This window comes from Felis catus, chromosome E1 (genome assembly GCF_018350175.1).
Source record: "Felis catus isolate Fca126 chromosome E1, F.catus_Fca126_mat1.0, whole genome shotgun sequence".
Lineage (NCBI taxonomy): Eukaryota > Metazoa > Chordata > Mammalia > Carnivora > Felidae > Felis > Felis catus.
Genome location: NC_058381.1, coordinates 11,237,976 through 11,253,636, shown reverse-complemented (window position 1 = coordinate 11,253,636; position 15,661 = coordinate 11,237,976). Strand labels below are relative to the sequence as shown.

At 59.5% G+C, this 15,661-nt stretch overlaps 2 protein-coding genes across 5 annotated transcripts in view; one reads left to right on the top strand and one right to left on the bottom strand.

Annotated features, from left to right (window-relative positions):
* LLGL1 (LLGL scribble cell polarity complex component 1) overlaps window positions 1–711 on the top strand; it is a 17,857-nt gene extending 17,146 nt beyond the window's left edge. For all 3 annotated transcript variants that reach the window (XM_045044200.1, XM_011288818.4, XM_011288819.3), the window contains exon 23: window positions 24–711. The gene's annotated coding sequence lies outside the window, so the exon portion shown is untranslated. The remainder of the gene's footprint in view (window positions 1–23) is intronic.
* FLII (FLII actin remodeling protein) lies at window positions 680–15,661 on the bottom strand. 2 transcript variants are annotated; one of them, XM_003996339.5, is made up of 30 exons: window positions 15,505–15,661; window positions 13,714–13,824; window positions 13,334–13,405; window positions 12,055–12,135; window positions 11,671–11,756; window positions 11,384–11,545; window positions 10,986–11,089; window positions 9,018–9,193; window positions 8,766–8,923; window positions 7,615–7,699; window positions 7,058–7,205; window positions 6,751–6,887; window positions 6,340–6,552; window positions 5,874–6,053; window positions 5,147–5,229; window positions 4,939–5,013; window positions 4,615–4,698; window positions 4,327–4,498; window positions 3,676–3,780; window positions 3,394–3,585; window positions 3,042–3,230; window positions 2,819–2,958; window positions 2,476–2,722; window positions 2,177–2,331; window positions 2,001–2,061; window positions 1,787–1,915; window positions 1,597–1,703; window positions 1,398–1,503; window positions 1,197–1,262; window positions 680–1,112 (listed from the first exon to the last, which is right to left on the bottom strand). In XM_003996339.5, exons 1-30 carry the CDS (start codon window positions 15,565–15,567, stop codon window positions 978–980), a joined length of 3,822 nt encoding a protein of 1,273 aa, XP_003996388.1. In that variant the 5' UTR covers window positions 15,568–15,661; the 3' UTR covers window positions 680–977. The 2 variants fall into 2 exon arrangements, with proteins under 2 accessions (XP_003996388.1, XP_006939968.1); XM_006939906.4 differs by having other exon boundaries at window positions 6,751–6,884.

The following is a 15,661-nucleotide window of genomic DNA, read 5'->3' as shown; positions in this document are numbered from 1 at the left end:
TCCCTCTTCTCTTCCTTTACCAGGAAGGCCAGAACTGCTTGGCTACCCACTGCCCTTCTGGGAGCTGGGATCCAGGGCCCCTGGCCCCTCCGCATAGACCCACACCTGCTAACCTACAGCCTCCAGGGGGACCTGCCCACCTCTGCCCCAGTGCGGTATGGGGGGGTGTGGGCCCGGGACTCAGCCCAGAGCCTCTGGGGTAGATTCACCTTGGCCGCTCCAGTAGGCAGTTGGCCATCTGGAAGCCAGGCGCTACAGGGCGAGGACTGCTGGGCCTGGCAAGCCCCATGCCACCTCCCACTCAGCACACCGTCCTTCCCCACTGCCTTTGCAAAGAATATTTTTCTAACGCCTGTGCCGGTCTGGACAGGCATTTCTAAAACTATTTTGGTACTTGCTCCTGGGCCAGCACCCACCGCCCCCCCCCCCCCAAGTCTGTGATGTGCGCATATAGACGACTGGGAGTTCTGCCGGGCACCCAGGACTGGGGGCCCAGTCAGGGTGTGTGTGTGCGTGTGCGTGTGCGAGCGTGCGTGTGCGTGTGTGTGTGTGAACAAGGGTGGGGGGGCGGGGAGGTCGGTCAGGATGGATTTCCCTGTAGATTGTACCTTGGGGTTTTTTTCCTGTCATTTTGTTAAAATTAGCGCTGTTTTAATATTAAAAATACTGATTTTTAATATTGAAAATAAAAGCATTTAATATCTCTTAAAAGGCAGCCACATCTGCTTTATCCCTGGTGGGGAGGAGGCGTCACACAGGAGCTCAGGAGGGAGGGACTCCAGGTGCCCAGACGCCTGAGGGCACCGGTCAGGGTCTCCCCGTCGGTGCTGCGGGGACCGTGGCGCTGGGGACCGGGGCGCTGGGGGTGGTGGCTGGAGCGGGGGCTGCCTCTGCGGGCAGGCAGTGGACGGACGGAGGCCCTTCCTCGCCCTGGCGTGGGGTCGCAGCGGGGGCACTGCAGGCGGGTGACGGCCGCCCTAGGCCAGGGCCTCGCGGAAGGTGCTCCAGGCGTGGAAGCAGCGAGTGAAGGCGTGCTGCTCGTTGCCCTTACGGACCAGGCGCAGGCGGCGGGTCTTCTCGTGCTCCTTGGATCGCACGTGCTGGATGTACACCTGACCGACAGGAGAAGGCGTGAGTCTTGGGCGGCGCACCGGGACCGCCAGGCCCGGCCCCGGCCCTCCCCGCCACCGACTCACCTGGCAGGCCTTCAGACTCAGCTTGATCTCCACCTGGCTCGTCTGGGTCCCCACCCACATGTAGACCTGTGGGGACAGCAGGACAGGTGGTCTCACGGGACCTGAGAGTACCCCCATTCCAGCCCCGGGTTCCCATCTACCAGCGGGTAGGCCCCTTGAATGGGCGGGGGGGGGGGGGGGGCGGGGGGGCAGGGGGCTCACTTCTTGGCCATTGTCTAGCAGCATGATATCATCATCCGCCAGGTCATCTTGGCAGAAATCAGAGCACTTCTCGGTCACGGCGAAGTAGCCCTTCTCATTGGAGCACCTGGAAGTCAAGGGCCAGGGAGAGGCTGAGGGTCGCAGGAGCCTGCCAGGACTGAGGAGGGAGCGCGGGGAGAGGTATGGGCTCTGGCCTCACCGGAAGAGCCGAGTGTGCTTCATGTATTCGGCGTCACCGTCATAAGGCTTCTGTGCCCCGATGCCCACCCAAAAAAAGTTCTCGGGCTCCTCACCTTCGTTGATGACCTGTGGGGAAAGCGTCTGTCTGGCCCAGGTCCCCTGTCGGCCCTCACACGACAGCCTGCCCACCTGCCACCCGCCCTGGTCACCTGCTTGCTATAGGAGGCATCAAACATGGTGTTCAGGATATCTTCCGCAAGCTTGGCCTCGTCCGGGTCCGCAGCCCGGCCCACCCACGCGTACACGATGCCCTGGTTGTCCTCACTCTCAAAGGGAACCTGGGGAGTGTGCAGGGGGTTCAAGTCAGGTCCCGCCTACAACCCACCACCCTGAGCCACAGTGCTGGCCGCACCCACAGCCCACCTTGAGGATAAAGCAGAACTCGGAGTTGAGGAGGCTGGAGTCTGTGTTGATCTGGATGCACCTGGGGAGTGGGAGGGGTCAGCAGGGAGGTGCTGCTGGCCACTGACCCCCGTCTGCCCACCATATGCTCCCAGTCCCACCCCCTGCGCCCCCCTCCCCCTGCCCAGGCCAGGCACCGGGTGCAGAGCGCGCTGCCATTGGTGCGAATCTGGTAGAGGCTGGGCTGCAGGGCACCCTGAGCCGCCTTCCTCTTGCCACGGTGGATGATGAACTTTCTCTTGAAATGGGACAGGAACTTGGGGTTCTCCTGCTGCTGTGTCATGCGGACCACCTGGGGGTGTGGAGATGTTAAGGACAGCTCCTTGGACCCCCACCCTGCCCCTCAGGCCAAGCCTCCCCTGGGTCTGAGTCCCCCTCAGGAGGTGGTGGGTGGGGGGGCGGGTGGCTGGAGCTGGGGTGGGCGTGACAGACCTACCTCTAGCTTGCCGGGGAAGAGGCTCTCGAACTTCTTCTGCAGGCTGAAGGTGAAGGTGAGCCAGCCCATGTTGGAGGCTTCCCGGCCCTGCCAGAAGTACACGATGCACTGGAAGTCCTCCTCCGGCTGCTTCTCCTCTGCCTCAGCCGCTGCTTCCTCGCCTTCTTTGCCCTCCGCCCCTGCTTTCTCCTCCTCCTTCTCTTCCTTCTTCTCCTCCTCCTCCTCGTACTCCACGGGGACCCAGTACCTGGGGGGTGGGGGGGGTCAGAGAGCGGTGAGCGGGGGCTCGAGGCCCCTAGCCCCAGGGGAGGGGCCGGGCGACGGAGGCGCGCCGCGTGGGCACCTGCAGAGGAAGACGTAGCAGTCCTGCGTGTAGAAGTGGCCAAACTCCTCCTCCGGCAGCCTCGCGAACTTCTTGCCCTCGAGCACAAAACCCTCCATGCCGTCCAGGTCCTCGTTCCACTCCTCCATCAGCTGCTCGGCCTGCAGGCCACAGCCGCCAGTCACCACCGGGCAGGGCAGGTCCTGGGCCAAGTCCTCCCCCGCCCCCGGGGCCCCGCCCCCACCTCCGCCAGTGCCATGGGCGGCTGCCTGGGCAGGAACAGCGCGGTGAGGTCAGCCTTCATCTGCTCTTTCTTCTCCGCATCGCGCTTCACTTTCCCGGTGAGTCCCGGGCCCTGCAGCACGGCCTCTGCGTTGCGCGTGTAGTCCACTGTCAACACGTCGTCCCAGTTCTTGAACTTGGCCTTGAACACCTGCCAAAGGGATAACACCAGCTGGAGTGGGGGTCTGATGAGGTTAAGGCAGAGGTCGGGGTGGCTTGGGGGCGGGGTCCGGAAAAGCGGAGGGTGGTCTAGAAATGAAGGCGGGGCCTGGCAGGATAGACGGTAAGAGGCCGCCCCAGAGGCACACACGCACCTGCGCCTCCGTGCCCTCCAGGCTGCGGCTGACGGTGGCGTGCCGCGGCCTGTGCAACATCCCGCACAGCTCCTGGCCCAGCTTGAGGGCGGCGGCGCGCACCAGGCGCGGGGACTTGCGGCCCAGCCAGATGAACACGTCGGACCAACAGTCCAGGATGTACACGCAGCGCGTGTCCAGCAGGCTCTGCAGCTGCGGGGCAAAGGCTGGAGGTCAATGCTGATGCCCCACCGCCACGGAGGGGTCCTGGCTCCCTCGCCCTCCTCCCTCTGTGTGTCTTACCAGCCGCATCCTCGGCATCAGTTCCACCTTGGGACGTTTCTTATGTTCCACAGAGAGCTTGTAGTTGATCTGTGGCAGCTCCAGATAGCCCAGGCCCAAGCCCACCTGGCAGGATGAAGAGGTGGGCGTGGCAGGGAAGGGTCTGGGGGAAGGAGCCCAACCCACCAGCAGCCCCCTGCTTTGGAGTCTGGCCTCTGCCCTGTTGTGGGTGCTCAGGACCATCGCCTGCTCCTCTTTGGACCTTAGTTTCCTCCCTCCACCGGTGTTTTAAGGGCATTCTATCAGTGGAAGGGCTTTTAAATGGTGCTTTCCCTGCCAACCCTCTCCAGGTCCTTACTGTCTTTTCTAATCTTCTAACTCGTCCTTTTCTTGCTTGCAAAACCCCCACGGGCTTCCCGTCACCTGCAGAATCGAGGCCAGGTTCTCAGCCCTGGAAGCCAGGCACTTTGCAGCCTCTCTCTCTAGCCCCACCTTCCTGGAAACACACACCCTAACACTGTCTCTCTCGGCCTCACTCAGAGCCTCTAGACCTTTGCTCTGGCTATTTCCTGTCCAGAAGGTGGCACCCTCTCCCCACCCAAGTCCACAGCCACCACAGTGGTGCGAGGCTCAGGAAGTCAGGCCAGCCCTGCACCCAGCACCACAGCTCACCTTATACAGCTTGGGCTGAGGTGGCCAGAAGTCATCAGGCACATGCTTCTTGATCTCAGAGGGCTCCCCGCCCAGCGCCTCCCAGAACTCTGGGGACTCCTGACCTTGTACCAGCAGTGTGATCTCTGCCTTCCCTTTTCGCTCATTCTTGTTAATTTTCTCTGCAAAGAGCCTGGAGGGGGAGTGGCGTGCAAAGCCCTTGGTGAGTCCTGTGCCCCTTCTTAGAGGTGGCAGTCGGTCTTTGCAGAAGACACCCCACCATGTCCCAGCAGGGCGTACTCCTCGTACCTGGCCTTGGTGGTGCTACTCAGTGTGGCCTGGGCCCCCCGCCACACGTAAATGTCCAGCCCTCGATCCAGCAGGAAAACAAACCTGGATGGGAGGGGCAGAAGGGGCGGTGCTAGACGTGGGCAGCAACTGCCCTCATGCCCTAGGCCCGGCCCCAATCCCTCCTGACGGGGTTCATCCCCCTTGTGGGTACCACGAAACTCGATAAGACAGGGGTCAAAAGGATTGCTGGAAGGCCTCTTCTTCTAAAACCCAAATCTGCCCCCCACTAGTGGGGAGGAGGTCTGGGCTCAAGCACTCCCACCTCGGGTCATGGGGGCCTACCTTGGGTCCAGGGAGGCCCCCTTGAGAGGTACAGGTTCCAACTTGATGTTCTTTTTCCCATACACACGGTACATCCTGGCAGCAGAGCGAGAGTGACCAGGGGGTGGGAGGTAGGGACACGAAGGGGCCGATTTAGCCCTAACACCCTCTCCCCCAACCCTTCCCAGCTGAGTCTAGGTTAGTGCCACCTACCCACACACCCCCTCACCTGGTGACGTAGTGTGTGTCCTCCACAGTGTAGAAGCCACTGGCTGTTCCTCCCTCAATGTAGGAGATGTCGTTGTCAAACACCTGTGTGTGTGAGGGTGTGGTCCCTTGTCACTGAGCTACCCCCCCCCCCGGCCCCCCTTCAAATACCTCCTGTCAGGGGGGCAGAGTTGCCTGACCCTGCATCAAGTGCCACAGATCCATGATGAAGTTCAACAAAACAACAACAAAGAAGAACAAGATCTGTGTCTATAACCGTAAACTCGTTATTTCAATGTTACCAGCTACAAAACTATGTGTTCGTGGTGCGTTCACTCTTGTTAAGGTTTAGCCGCACACAGCATGTCTAGATACGCGCGTGTCAGGGCACAGGACCAAGCAGGTTCATGGAAGACAGCAGAGTAAAGCGTCGTGTGTCTGGGCATCTCCACGTAGCCAGCTGGCCGAAAGGACAGCACAGCTTGCTAACCCTGCTCTCTGACTCAGGGTCCTGCGCGTGGCCCCGCCTCCTTGGCGCTATTGGTCCCAGCTCCCCAGCTCTCTCTTGGCCACCGGCCCAGGCTCCCCACCACTGGCCTCACCCAGTTCCCTGACTGCCTTAGGTCTCCACCCCCAACACCTCTGGGTCGGCAGTGTGAGCCAGAGGTCTTGGGCCGCCCTCAGCCTTTGGCCGCGCCCACTTCCCGGCCCCACCCCACCCAAGGCCCCGCCCTCTCGCTGGCTGGCACCTGCAGGAACTCCTCGCTCTCATCGCCCATCTCCTCCCGCACAGTGCGACACTCGGCACCAAGATAGTTACGCAGGTTCACGGCATGGATGGCAGAGCAGGCCTTCTTGTCCAGCGTGGACTCCCCGCCGATCCAGTAGTAGATCTCCCAGTTCAGTGAGCCACTGTCATCCAGAAAGGTCTGGTGGGGGGCGGCGGGCAGCATAGGCCGTGTCAGCCCTGGCCAAGGCGTCCTGGCTTCCCAGCTCACCCCCCAAAGGCCACTCTAACGGCCACAGACTCCCCAGTCCCACGGTGGGCGGCGCTGTCACACCTCTGCCTAGGACATCCCCACCTCACCTCCTCTGCAAAGCCCTCCCCCTCCCACCTTGCCTCAAGGAACAAAACTGTGGAGCTGGGGGCCCTGAGCCATCTAAGATGAGGTTACTGGGGGGGTCCTAGCCCCCAACAACACGCCCAACTCTCACCTTGAGTACAATGTAGCAGTCAGCCTCATAGAACTTGCCATGGAAGGCTTCCTCCACCAGCACAGGCACGAAGTTCTCGATCTGCCAGATGGTCAGGCCAGGCAGCTGGCCCACGTCCTCCGTGAAGAACTCAGAGTAGTCAAGGCGGGGCTTCTCCAGGCTCTGGTCCCAGCGCCGTGCCTTGCCCCCAGGGGCTCGCGCGTCAGTACTTTCCTGGGGTCACGGTCACAAGGCATGGCTTGCCTCGTCACAGTCACTCAGGCAGATCTCTATTTGCTACCCACCTCAGGGCCTTTGCATGGGTTGTCCTCTCTATCCAGGACCCACTCTCCCTCTTGGCCTGGGTCACACAGTCTGTCTTAAGAAGAGCCCAGGGACATCTGTCCCCTCCCAGCCCCTGACCTGGCTTACCTCCTGCTTTTTGTTCTTCTCCTGGGCCACATCCGACATGCCCTTCAGCACCTGCTTAGCCTGGTCATCCTGGGCTGAGTCCTTGCGCCTCCGCAGCCGCATCTTGCGAGCCAGGGGGTCCTTGGGCCCACTTACTGCTTAGGGGAGGAGTAAATAGCTGGGCCCTCGGGCACGAGCCAACCAGGGGCCAACCCCATCTCCCAGGATCCAGAAGCTATGTGTGTCCCACCCAATGTACAGATGGATAAGCTGAGGCCGGCAGAAGCACGCCCCCGGCTCCCAGACCAGCCCGACCTCCTCTGCTTACCAGCTGCTGCCGCAGCCACCGTGGCAGGGGAGGCACCTGCCAGCCGCAGCTGGTTCTGCAGCGAGAAGTCGATGTTGTACCACTCGGCAGCACGGTCAGCGGGCTTGGGAGGCATGACCAGGCTGGGGTTCTCCCGCACGTCCAGGACCTGCCTCGCGGGGTGAGCAGAGGTGGCGGGCCTGAGATCCACCGCCCGTCACGCCCACCCCCGTCTGTCGCTCTCGGCAGCTGCTAGTGCTGGTCCAGTGGGGGGGGGCTGGGGTTCTTTCTCATCCCAGCTCTGCGGCCGCCCCTCGTGGGCTTTGGCTTTCCCATCTGTGAAACGGGACCTTGCAGGCTGGTCACGGGGCTAAAACGCTGCCATCAAGCACGGGACGGACACGGGGATGCGGTTCACCTTCTCCCAACTGTGGCCCTGCCGCCGCTCCAGGGGGCCTCTGCTGGGTGTCCCCACCCCAGTGACACTGCTTTGTGCGCTCTTTCCTGAGGGGGTGTCTGTCTGCACCTCCGCCCTCCCCATCAGGCCCCTCTTGGCACTGGCCCCGGCCTGCCCAGACCTCGATCTCCGTCAAGAAGTGGATGGCCTCTGGGAGGGTCACCAGGCGGTTCTTGTTCAGGACGAGTTTCCTCAGCTTTGTGCACCTGTGAGGACAGAGCCGGAGCCTCAGGGAGGTGACAGATGAGGTTGCGGGGGAGGCAGGGAAACTTCCAGGACCCAGAGACGGGGAGCCGGGTAAGACCAGAGGAACTGAGTACCCCAGCTAGTTACGAAACCACTGGGTTTAAACAGGCCGAGAGAGGCAGGAAAGGCTAACGCAAGTGGGACTGGAGTCTCCTCAAGCTACGTGACTGGGAAGATCTTCTAGTGGCTTCTACGCAACAGCAGTTTTCTTTTTTTTTTAATTTTTTTTTTTAACGTTTATTTATTTTTGAGACAGAGAGAGACAGAACATGAACGGGGGAGGGTCAGAGAGAGGGAGACACAGAATCTGAAACAGGCTCCAGGCTCTGAGCTGTCAGCACAGAGCCCGACGCGGGGCTCGAACCCACGAACCGTGAGATCATGACCTGGCTGAAGTCGGACGCTTAACCGACTGCGCCACCCAGGCGCCCCTCAACAGCAGTTTTCAAAGAGGCCCTCTGCAGAGTTAAAGGCTCCTGCATGTGACCAACAGGACACTAAAAATCATTCTCGGGGACGCGTGGGTGGCTCAGTCGGTGAAGCGTCTGGCTCTCGATTTTAGCTCAGGTCATGACCTCACGGTTTGTGAGACGGAGCCCCACATCAGGCTCCACACTGACAGCACGGGACCTGTTTGGGATTTTCTCTCCGTCTCTGCCCTCTCCCCTACTTGTGCTCTCTTCCTCTCTCTTGAAAAATAAACAATTATACTTTAAAAAAAAAAAACAAAAAACATACTCTGTCCTCAAATTAGCTTGGAAGCCGCTGAGGGGTCCTCTGTTCTCTGCCTGAAGGACTTCTCAGAGTGTTGAGGAGGCCATGCCAGTGGACACAGTGACCTCCAGAAGGAGACAGACATGGCGCTGTGTCCCAAACTCATGCTGGCACAGGACGTGGGTCTTGACCCACAAAGCCAAGTTAACCCATCCATGTTGCATGATGGGCAGAGATTGCAGGGGGGGGTTCTGACTACGAATCTGGGGTTTTCTATGCCCTAAGTCTCCCCGCCCCCACTCGCCCCGGCACCTGCAGAGGCTTTCAGGGATCAGCTCCAGGTTGTTGTTGGCGGCCATGAACTCCTCTAGGTTGGCCAGCTTGCCGATGCCCGAGGGCAGCCCATCGAAATCCAGCTTGTTGGAGTTCAGGTACAGCTTCTTCAGCTTGGTCAGTTTGCAGATGGCTGACTAGAGGGGAGACACGGGCGGGGGGCGGGAGTCAGGGGCAGGAGCCAGGGCGGCTCGGCAGCCTTCCCTCTCCCCACCCTAGGCCCGGACGTACGGGCAGTGAGGTCAGCTGGTTGCGGGACAGGTTCAAGGTCTCCACGTGCACCCACTGGTCAATGCACAGGGACAGCTCCGAGATCTGGTTGCTGCTGAGGTTGAGGCGGCGCAGGCTGGGGAGGGTGTACAGGCACTCGGGCACCCGCGTCAGGTCGTTGCAGGAGAGGTCCACGTCTGGGGTGTGCAGTGGGGTGCATCAGCTGGGGCCCCCGCAGCCCGCTCCAGGGGCAGCCAGCCCTAACGTGAGCCCCACCTCCACTGGCCTCCAGGCTCTGCGGCCTGAAGCCAGTGACTTAATCTCTCTGAGCCTCAGTTTCTCCATTTGGAAAGACTTCCTCATACAGCTGAGTCTAGCCATAAAGCCAGTGCTTGTTACTGGCACAAAAACAGACACTCAGATCAATGGAACAGAACAGAGAACCCAAAAATGGACCCACAAACGTATGGCCAACTAATATCCAATGGGTAGTTGACAAAGCAGGAAAGAATATCCAACGGAATAAAGACAGTCTCTTCAGCAAGTGGCGTCGGGAAAACTGGACAGCGACATGCAGGAGAATGAACCTGGACCACTTTCTTACATCATACACAAAAATAAACTCAAAATGGATGAGAGACCTAAACGTAAGACAGGAAGCCATCGAAATGCTCGAGGAGAAAACAGGCAACAACCTCTTTGACCTTGGCCGCAGCAGCTTCTTACTCAACACATCTCCGGAGGCAAGGGAAACAAAAGCAAAACTGAACTATTGGGACCACATCAAGATAAAAAGCTTCTGCACAGAGAAGGAACAATCAGCAAAACTAAAAGGCAACTGACGGGATGGGAGAAGATATTTGCAAATGGCTTATCAGATAAAGGGTTAGTATCCAAAATCTATAAACAACTTATCAAACTCAACACCCAAAAAACAAATAGCCCAGCAAAGAAATGGGCAAAAGACATGAATAGACGCTTCTCCAAAGAAGACATCCAGATGGCCAACCGACACATGAAAAAATGCTCAACATCACTCATCATCAGGGAAATACAAATCAAAACCACACTGAGATACCACCTCACACCTGTCAGAATGGCAAACATTAACAACTCAGGCGATGACAGATGTTGGCGAGGATGCGGGGAGAGAGAGGATCTCTTTTGCATTGCTGGTGGGAATGAGAACTGGTGGGGCCACTCTGGAAAACAGTATGGAGGTTCGTCAAAAAACTAAAAATAGAACTACCTGTGACCCAGCAATTGCACTACTAGGTATTTATCCAAAGGGTACAAAAATGCTGATTCAAAGGGACACATGCACCCCGATGTTTACAGCAGCACTATCGACAATAGCCAAAGTATGGAAAGAGCCCAAATGTCCACTGATGGATGAATGGATAAAGAAGACATGGTATATATATAGAACGGAGTATTACTCGGCAATCAAAAAGAATGAAATCCTGACATTTGCAACGATGTGGATGGAACTAGAGGGTATTTTGCTAAGCGAAATTAGTCGGAGAAAGACAAATATCATAGGACTTCACTCATATGAGGACTTTTAAGGAACAAAACAGATGAACATAAGGAAAGGGAAGGAAAAATAATATAAAAACAGGGAGGGGAACAAAACATAAGAGACTCTTACATACAGAAAACAAACAGAGGGTTACTGGAGAGGTTGCGGGAGGGGGATGGGCTAAATGGGTAAGGGGCACTAAGGAATCTACTCCTGAAATCACTGTTGCACTATAAGCTAGCTAACTTGGATGTAAATTAAAAGAAAAAAAAAAAAAAGCCAGTGCTCATAATTTGGTGCTATTACTAGCTGTCACGGTAAGGCAAGAACTACTCATTAACATAACCGTGTCCTTTGCCCTCCGGCAGGTGGGCAGGCAAGCAGGATCTATCCCTTCCTCCATAAGGGAGTAAGGAAGCAAGGGACCCGAGGGGACCAGAGCCCGAGATCACCCAGGGACTGCCAACCTGCGAGGTTGCTCAGGCCCTCCAGGCTGGTGGGGAGGTTGCTCTGGGTGCGCTGGGTGTTCCTCAGGTGCAGGGTCTGCAGGGCCGTCAGAGCTGGGAGCTGCCTGCAGGGAGACGTGGGTGGTCAGGCCGGGGGCAGGCCCAAGCGCACGGGGCTGAGAGGGTCTCAGAAGACAAGGTCGAGGGCGGCTGTAGGGTGGGGTAGACAGGACTCAGGACTGAGGGAGGACCTGACACTTAGGAAAGATGGGGCCTGAGGGGCCCAGCCCACACAGGAGGGGCAGGGATGTGGTGGGGGCCCGAAGCAGGAAGGGCCGGGGCTACTGGGGAGTTGAGGGACAAGGCCAGATTCCCCAGGGTGGGTTCGGGGGTGGGGCGTGGTCTGAGGAGGCGCCCACCGGAGCTGTGCGTGCAGCAGCGGGTTCCCGTTGAGCACCAGCGTCTGCAAGTGCACCAGGCGGCGCATCTGTGGGGGCAAGCTTTCTAGACGGTTCTCACTGAGGTCCAGGTACAGCAGGTCGGTGAGGTTGATGAAGAGCTGGTTGGGGATGGTGTCGATGCTGCGGGTGGGTGGGGGTGGGGCAGGCAGGGGCCGTCAGGGCCAGATGTGCCCCTCCTGGATGGATGCAACCCCGTGTTGCAGTCCCCCCCCCAGACTCTGCCCCCCACCCCAGCCGACAGGCACCTGTTATGGCTGAGGTTCAGCACCAGCATGTTCTTGGCGTTCTCCAGCTCCCGTGGGCATTCCGTCAGCTGGTTGTAGCTCAAGTCCTGTGTAGAACGGGCGAGGCCAGGTCAGGGGTGTTAGGGCCAGCCTTGGGGGTCAGATGGGGGACTGAGGAAGGAGTGGCTGAGGAGCTTTCGGGGCCAAAAGCAGACAGTCAGAACCCCGAGAGAAAGGGTGCCCAGGTTAGGGATCTGACTCCGTGAATGAGCTCAGGCAAGGCACTCTAAAGCCTCAGTTTCTCCATCTATAAAACGGTGTAACAGCGGCTGAGGAGACCACTCTAATAGAGGAGAACCGACTGGTGGGCCAACACAGGCACCAGGTGGGTAGGTAGCCACTGACCAGAACCGAGAGATCATCCAGCTTGAAGATGTCATCGGGGACTCCGGAATTCTTCAGGCTGTTGGCTCGAGCCACGATGGCCTGGGGATACACCATGAGAGTCCATGACTCCTGGCTTCCACCCCCAGGAAGCAGCAGAGAGATCAGGGAAGGACACCTCCCCAGGATACCCACCAGAGGCCAGGCTCAAGTGCCGTCCCACCCTGACATTTGCTCATAGTCCCTCTACCTGGAGAGTTCTTCCTAGCCCCCCTTGATGAGCTCCTATGCACGCCTCAAAGCCCAGCTCAAATGTGCTCTAGAGCCCAGTACAGCATGCTCAGGGAACCCTTTTGACTGAACAATCCCTCTTCTTCCCAAGTCCAGAGGGCGAGATAAATGCGTAGCTCTGAGGCAGAGTGTCTAGGGCAGAGGAAGGGGGCTGGACCAAAGAGAAATTAGAGTGTGGACTGAGAGTGAGTCTGCTTTCCTCCTCTCGGGGCTGAAACCTCATCTACAGACATGCAGAAAGTCTGAGGGGGAGAGAGAACAGGCCAGAGAACTGTGCCGCGACACCACAACCCGGCTGCGACCAATTCTCCTTCAGCCTTCGTGTCTGTGCAGCACCACACTGCCCCTTCCCACCGTCACCCACGGAACCCTCCCCAGAACATGGAAGGGGCCTCGTCCAAAGTCATGCAGCCAGGAAGTGGCAGGGCCCAGATTAGAACTCAGGCAGCCCAAGTCCAGAGGCTGTGCTCTTAACAGCTCAGGGCTCTGGCCTTGGACAGAAAAAACCCTCACCGAGGCCCGAAGGGTCTGGATGGGGACCTGATGTTCTGGGACGTCAGAGGCTCCACGGAGAGCAGAGGGGCGAGAGGACCGCTCTGACCAAACCGCACTCTACCCCAGCTCTCCCCCTGCCTGGCCGAGTGACCTCAGCCTGGGGCAAGTGACCTGGCTCTGTGGCCAAGTGTCTGCATCTGTGAACTTGGCGAAGGTCAGGACGATATGAAAAAAAAACCCATAGGGAAGAGTTGGAACAGTGCTTGGCTGCTATCAACTGTTCTCACTGTATTTGTCTAAAATGGGTGGGAGTTTGGGTTTTTTACATTTTTCCCCCCCACGCATTACTTAATGCAGCGGATTATGACGTCATTTCCCCTTTAGGAACAGGTCCCCGAGTCTGACACAGGATGGCCAGAGGTGCTGGTCCAGCCTGGGGTCTGGCCCTGCCCTCACGCCACTGGCTGGACTCTGGCCCCAGCCCCCAAGCTCAATGGCCTCTGGCAGCACTCACCCTCAGTGACGGCAGGCTGGACAGCTCCCCGTGAAGCGTGGTCAGGTTGTTGTGACTCACAGACAAGTGCTCCTGGGCCAGGACGGGGGAGCAGAGGCTCAGCAGTGTGGGTAAGGTGTCTACAGAGTCCCCCTACTGCCACCAGAACTTTGTACCATCCAGGGGGCCCTCAGCCACACACGCTCAGCCCACCTCTTGCAGCCTCCCACCCTCCCTCCCTCCCACGGTGGCCTTTTCTTGCATACCTCCCAGGACAGGGTGCTCACTCCATCTCATGGCTGTCAGCATCTTCCTCTATGTCGACTGCCTTCTGTGCAGGCTTGCCCACCTGGCCCAGCCCAATCCACAGGGACCCTCCCTGACTGCCCAGAGCCCCTTACCAGCTTCTGCAGGGCTGCCAACTCCTCTGGGAGGTAGCAGAGGCCCGTGCGGTTCAGCTTCAGCCATCGCAGACTGGTCATGGCCTTGACATTCTCAGGGAAGTAGCCGCCCTGGGGGTATGTGTCATGGTGAGACTGATTGGGATGACGGGCGCCCCTGCTCCACCACCCTCTGTGTCCCCCCGTTTGCATGGGAGCCTTGGGAGAGCAACAGAGCCACCTCTTACCAGCTGTGTGACCCTGGACAAGTCACTTTGCCACTCTGTGCCTCAACTTCCTCATCAATGTAACAGGGCTAATAAGAACTCCTCATGATAAAAGTGTTAGGACCGACTAATTATCAGGATGGCTATTGGTCTAAGATCTCTTGTTGGATTCTGAGCCCTCAAAGGGCCAGGACGGAACTGGCTTGTTCCAGGGGACATCCCAGTGCTCAGTTGTGTGGTTAGCTTGGCTCAAATGCCTGTGCCTGCCATTCCAGGCCCTACCTAGGCCTCCAGAGATGGGGGGACTCCTAAGGCTCCAACAAGGCCCTGACTGTGCCCCAACCTGCCATCGGCATACAAGCCATTGCCAAGGTCCAACCCCCTGTGCAAGGCCTTGTTCATGTCTTCGTTCCCCACATTCGAATGCCTGCCTCAGTACCCCTCACCTTTATGGCAGGCAGTCTGAGGCATCACGTGCCTTCAGCGCCCTCGGCTGGTGTCCCCATTCCCCTAGAGCCACATTCGCAGTTGGTGACTCAGACTCTCCCAGTCTGGAGAGGACAATGGAGACCTCAGGTGAGGATGGTAGGGATGGGGACGGAGGAAAGTGGTGTGGCCGCCTGGGCCCTGGGTCAAAAGTGTGTGCACATGTGGGTAAATGCAGGAAGGACCTGCCAGCCTCCTCAGCCCTGGTCTAACCCAACCTTAGTCAAAGCCTGGGCCCCCCCAGTGCTGAAGACCCAGGCTGACACGACACTGACCCCAGCCTCAGCTGCTTGCTCACTGACCCCTCCTGTGCTGGGCCAGCTCTTCCTTCCACTCCTCTGGTTACCAGCATTGCCCACCTCATTCTTGACCCTCTAGAACCCCCTCACCCACCAACTGGCTGGAAGGCTGGGCTCCAGTTCCTTGAGGCCCTAGTCTACCGGTCCAGCAGCTGCTCAGACAGCAGCCACCCCAAGGCCTTGCACATCAGCCTGACAGTCTCCACACCAACCAATCCATGCCTCTACATTACAGTCCCTTCACCGGATGACAAAACCCAGACTCTGAGACGGGAAGTGACTTGCCCAAGACCACACAGGATGGGGTGGCGGTGGCAGGGACAGGGCAGTGATGAGTGTGCTCCAGACCCGCCCCCGACAGCCAGCCGACAGCCGGTAGCCGGCCATGAGTCAGGGCCTGGCTTGGGCGTATGACCTCAGAGGGGCGGGGAAGGAGGGCCGGGGAGGCGGGAGCGGAGGCTCGCGGCCCCCCAGGCCACTCTCCGGCCCTGGCGGGGCCCAGACGCCCGGTCTGGGACGCGGGGTGGGGGCCCCAACACCACTCCCCGGCGTGACTCCGCCCCCAAGCGTCCGTCAGGCCCAGGCCGGCCTCGCTCTTCCCGTGCGGGCCCTGAGCTGAGGCGTCGGGGGTCCGTTCCCGGCAAGGTCCCGAGCCCCGGGGGGAGCCCCACCCCGGGCCCTCCTCAGTCCTGGGCGGCGCGGGGCCCGGAGGCGGGCGGGACAGGAAGCAGAGACCGGCGCGGGCCCGGGCGGAAGAGACGGCCTGGAGGGAGGCCCGGCCCCACGCCCGGCCAGCTCACCTTGAAGTCGTTGCCGCTGAGGTCCACGCCGCGCACGAACGGCAGCACCCCGGTGGCCTCCATGGCGCCGCTCTTGCTGCGGGGCCGTACCGGGCGCGGGGGGCAGCGGGGCGAGCCGCGGGCTGGGCCAACGCTGGCTCCGCCCTTTTAACCCGCC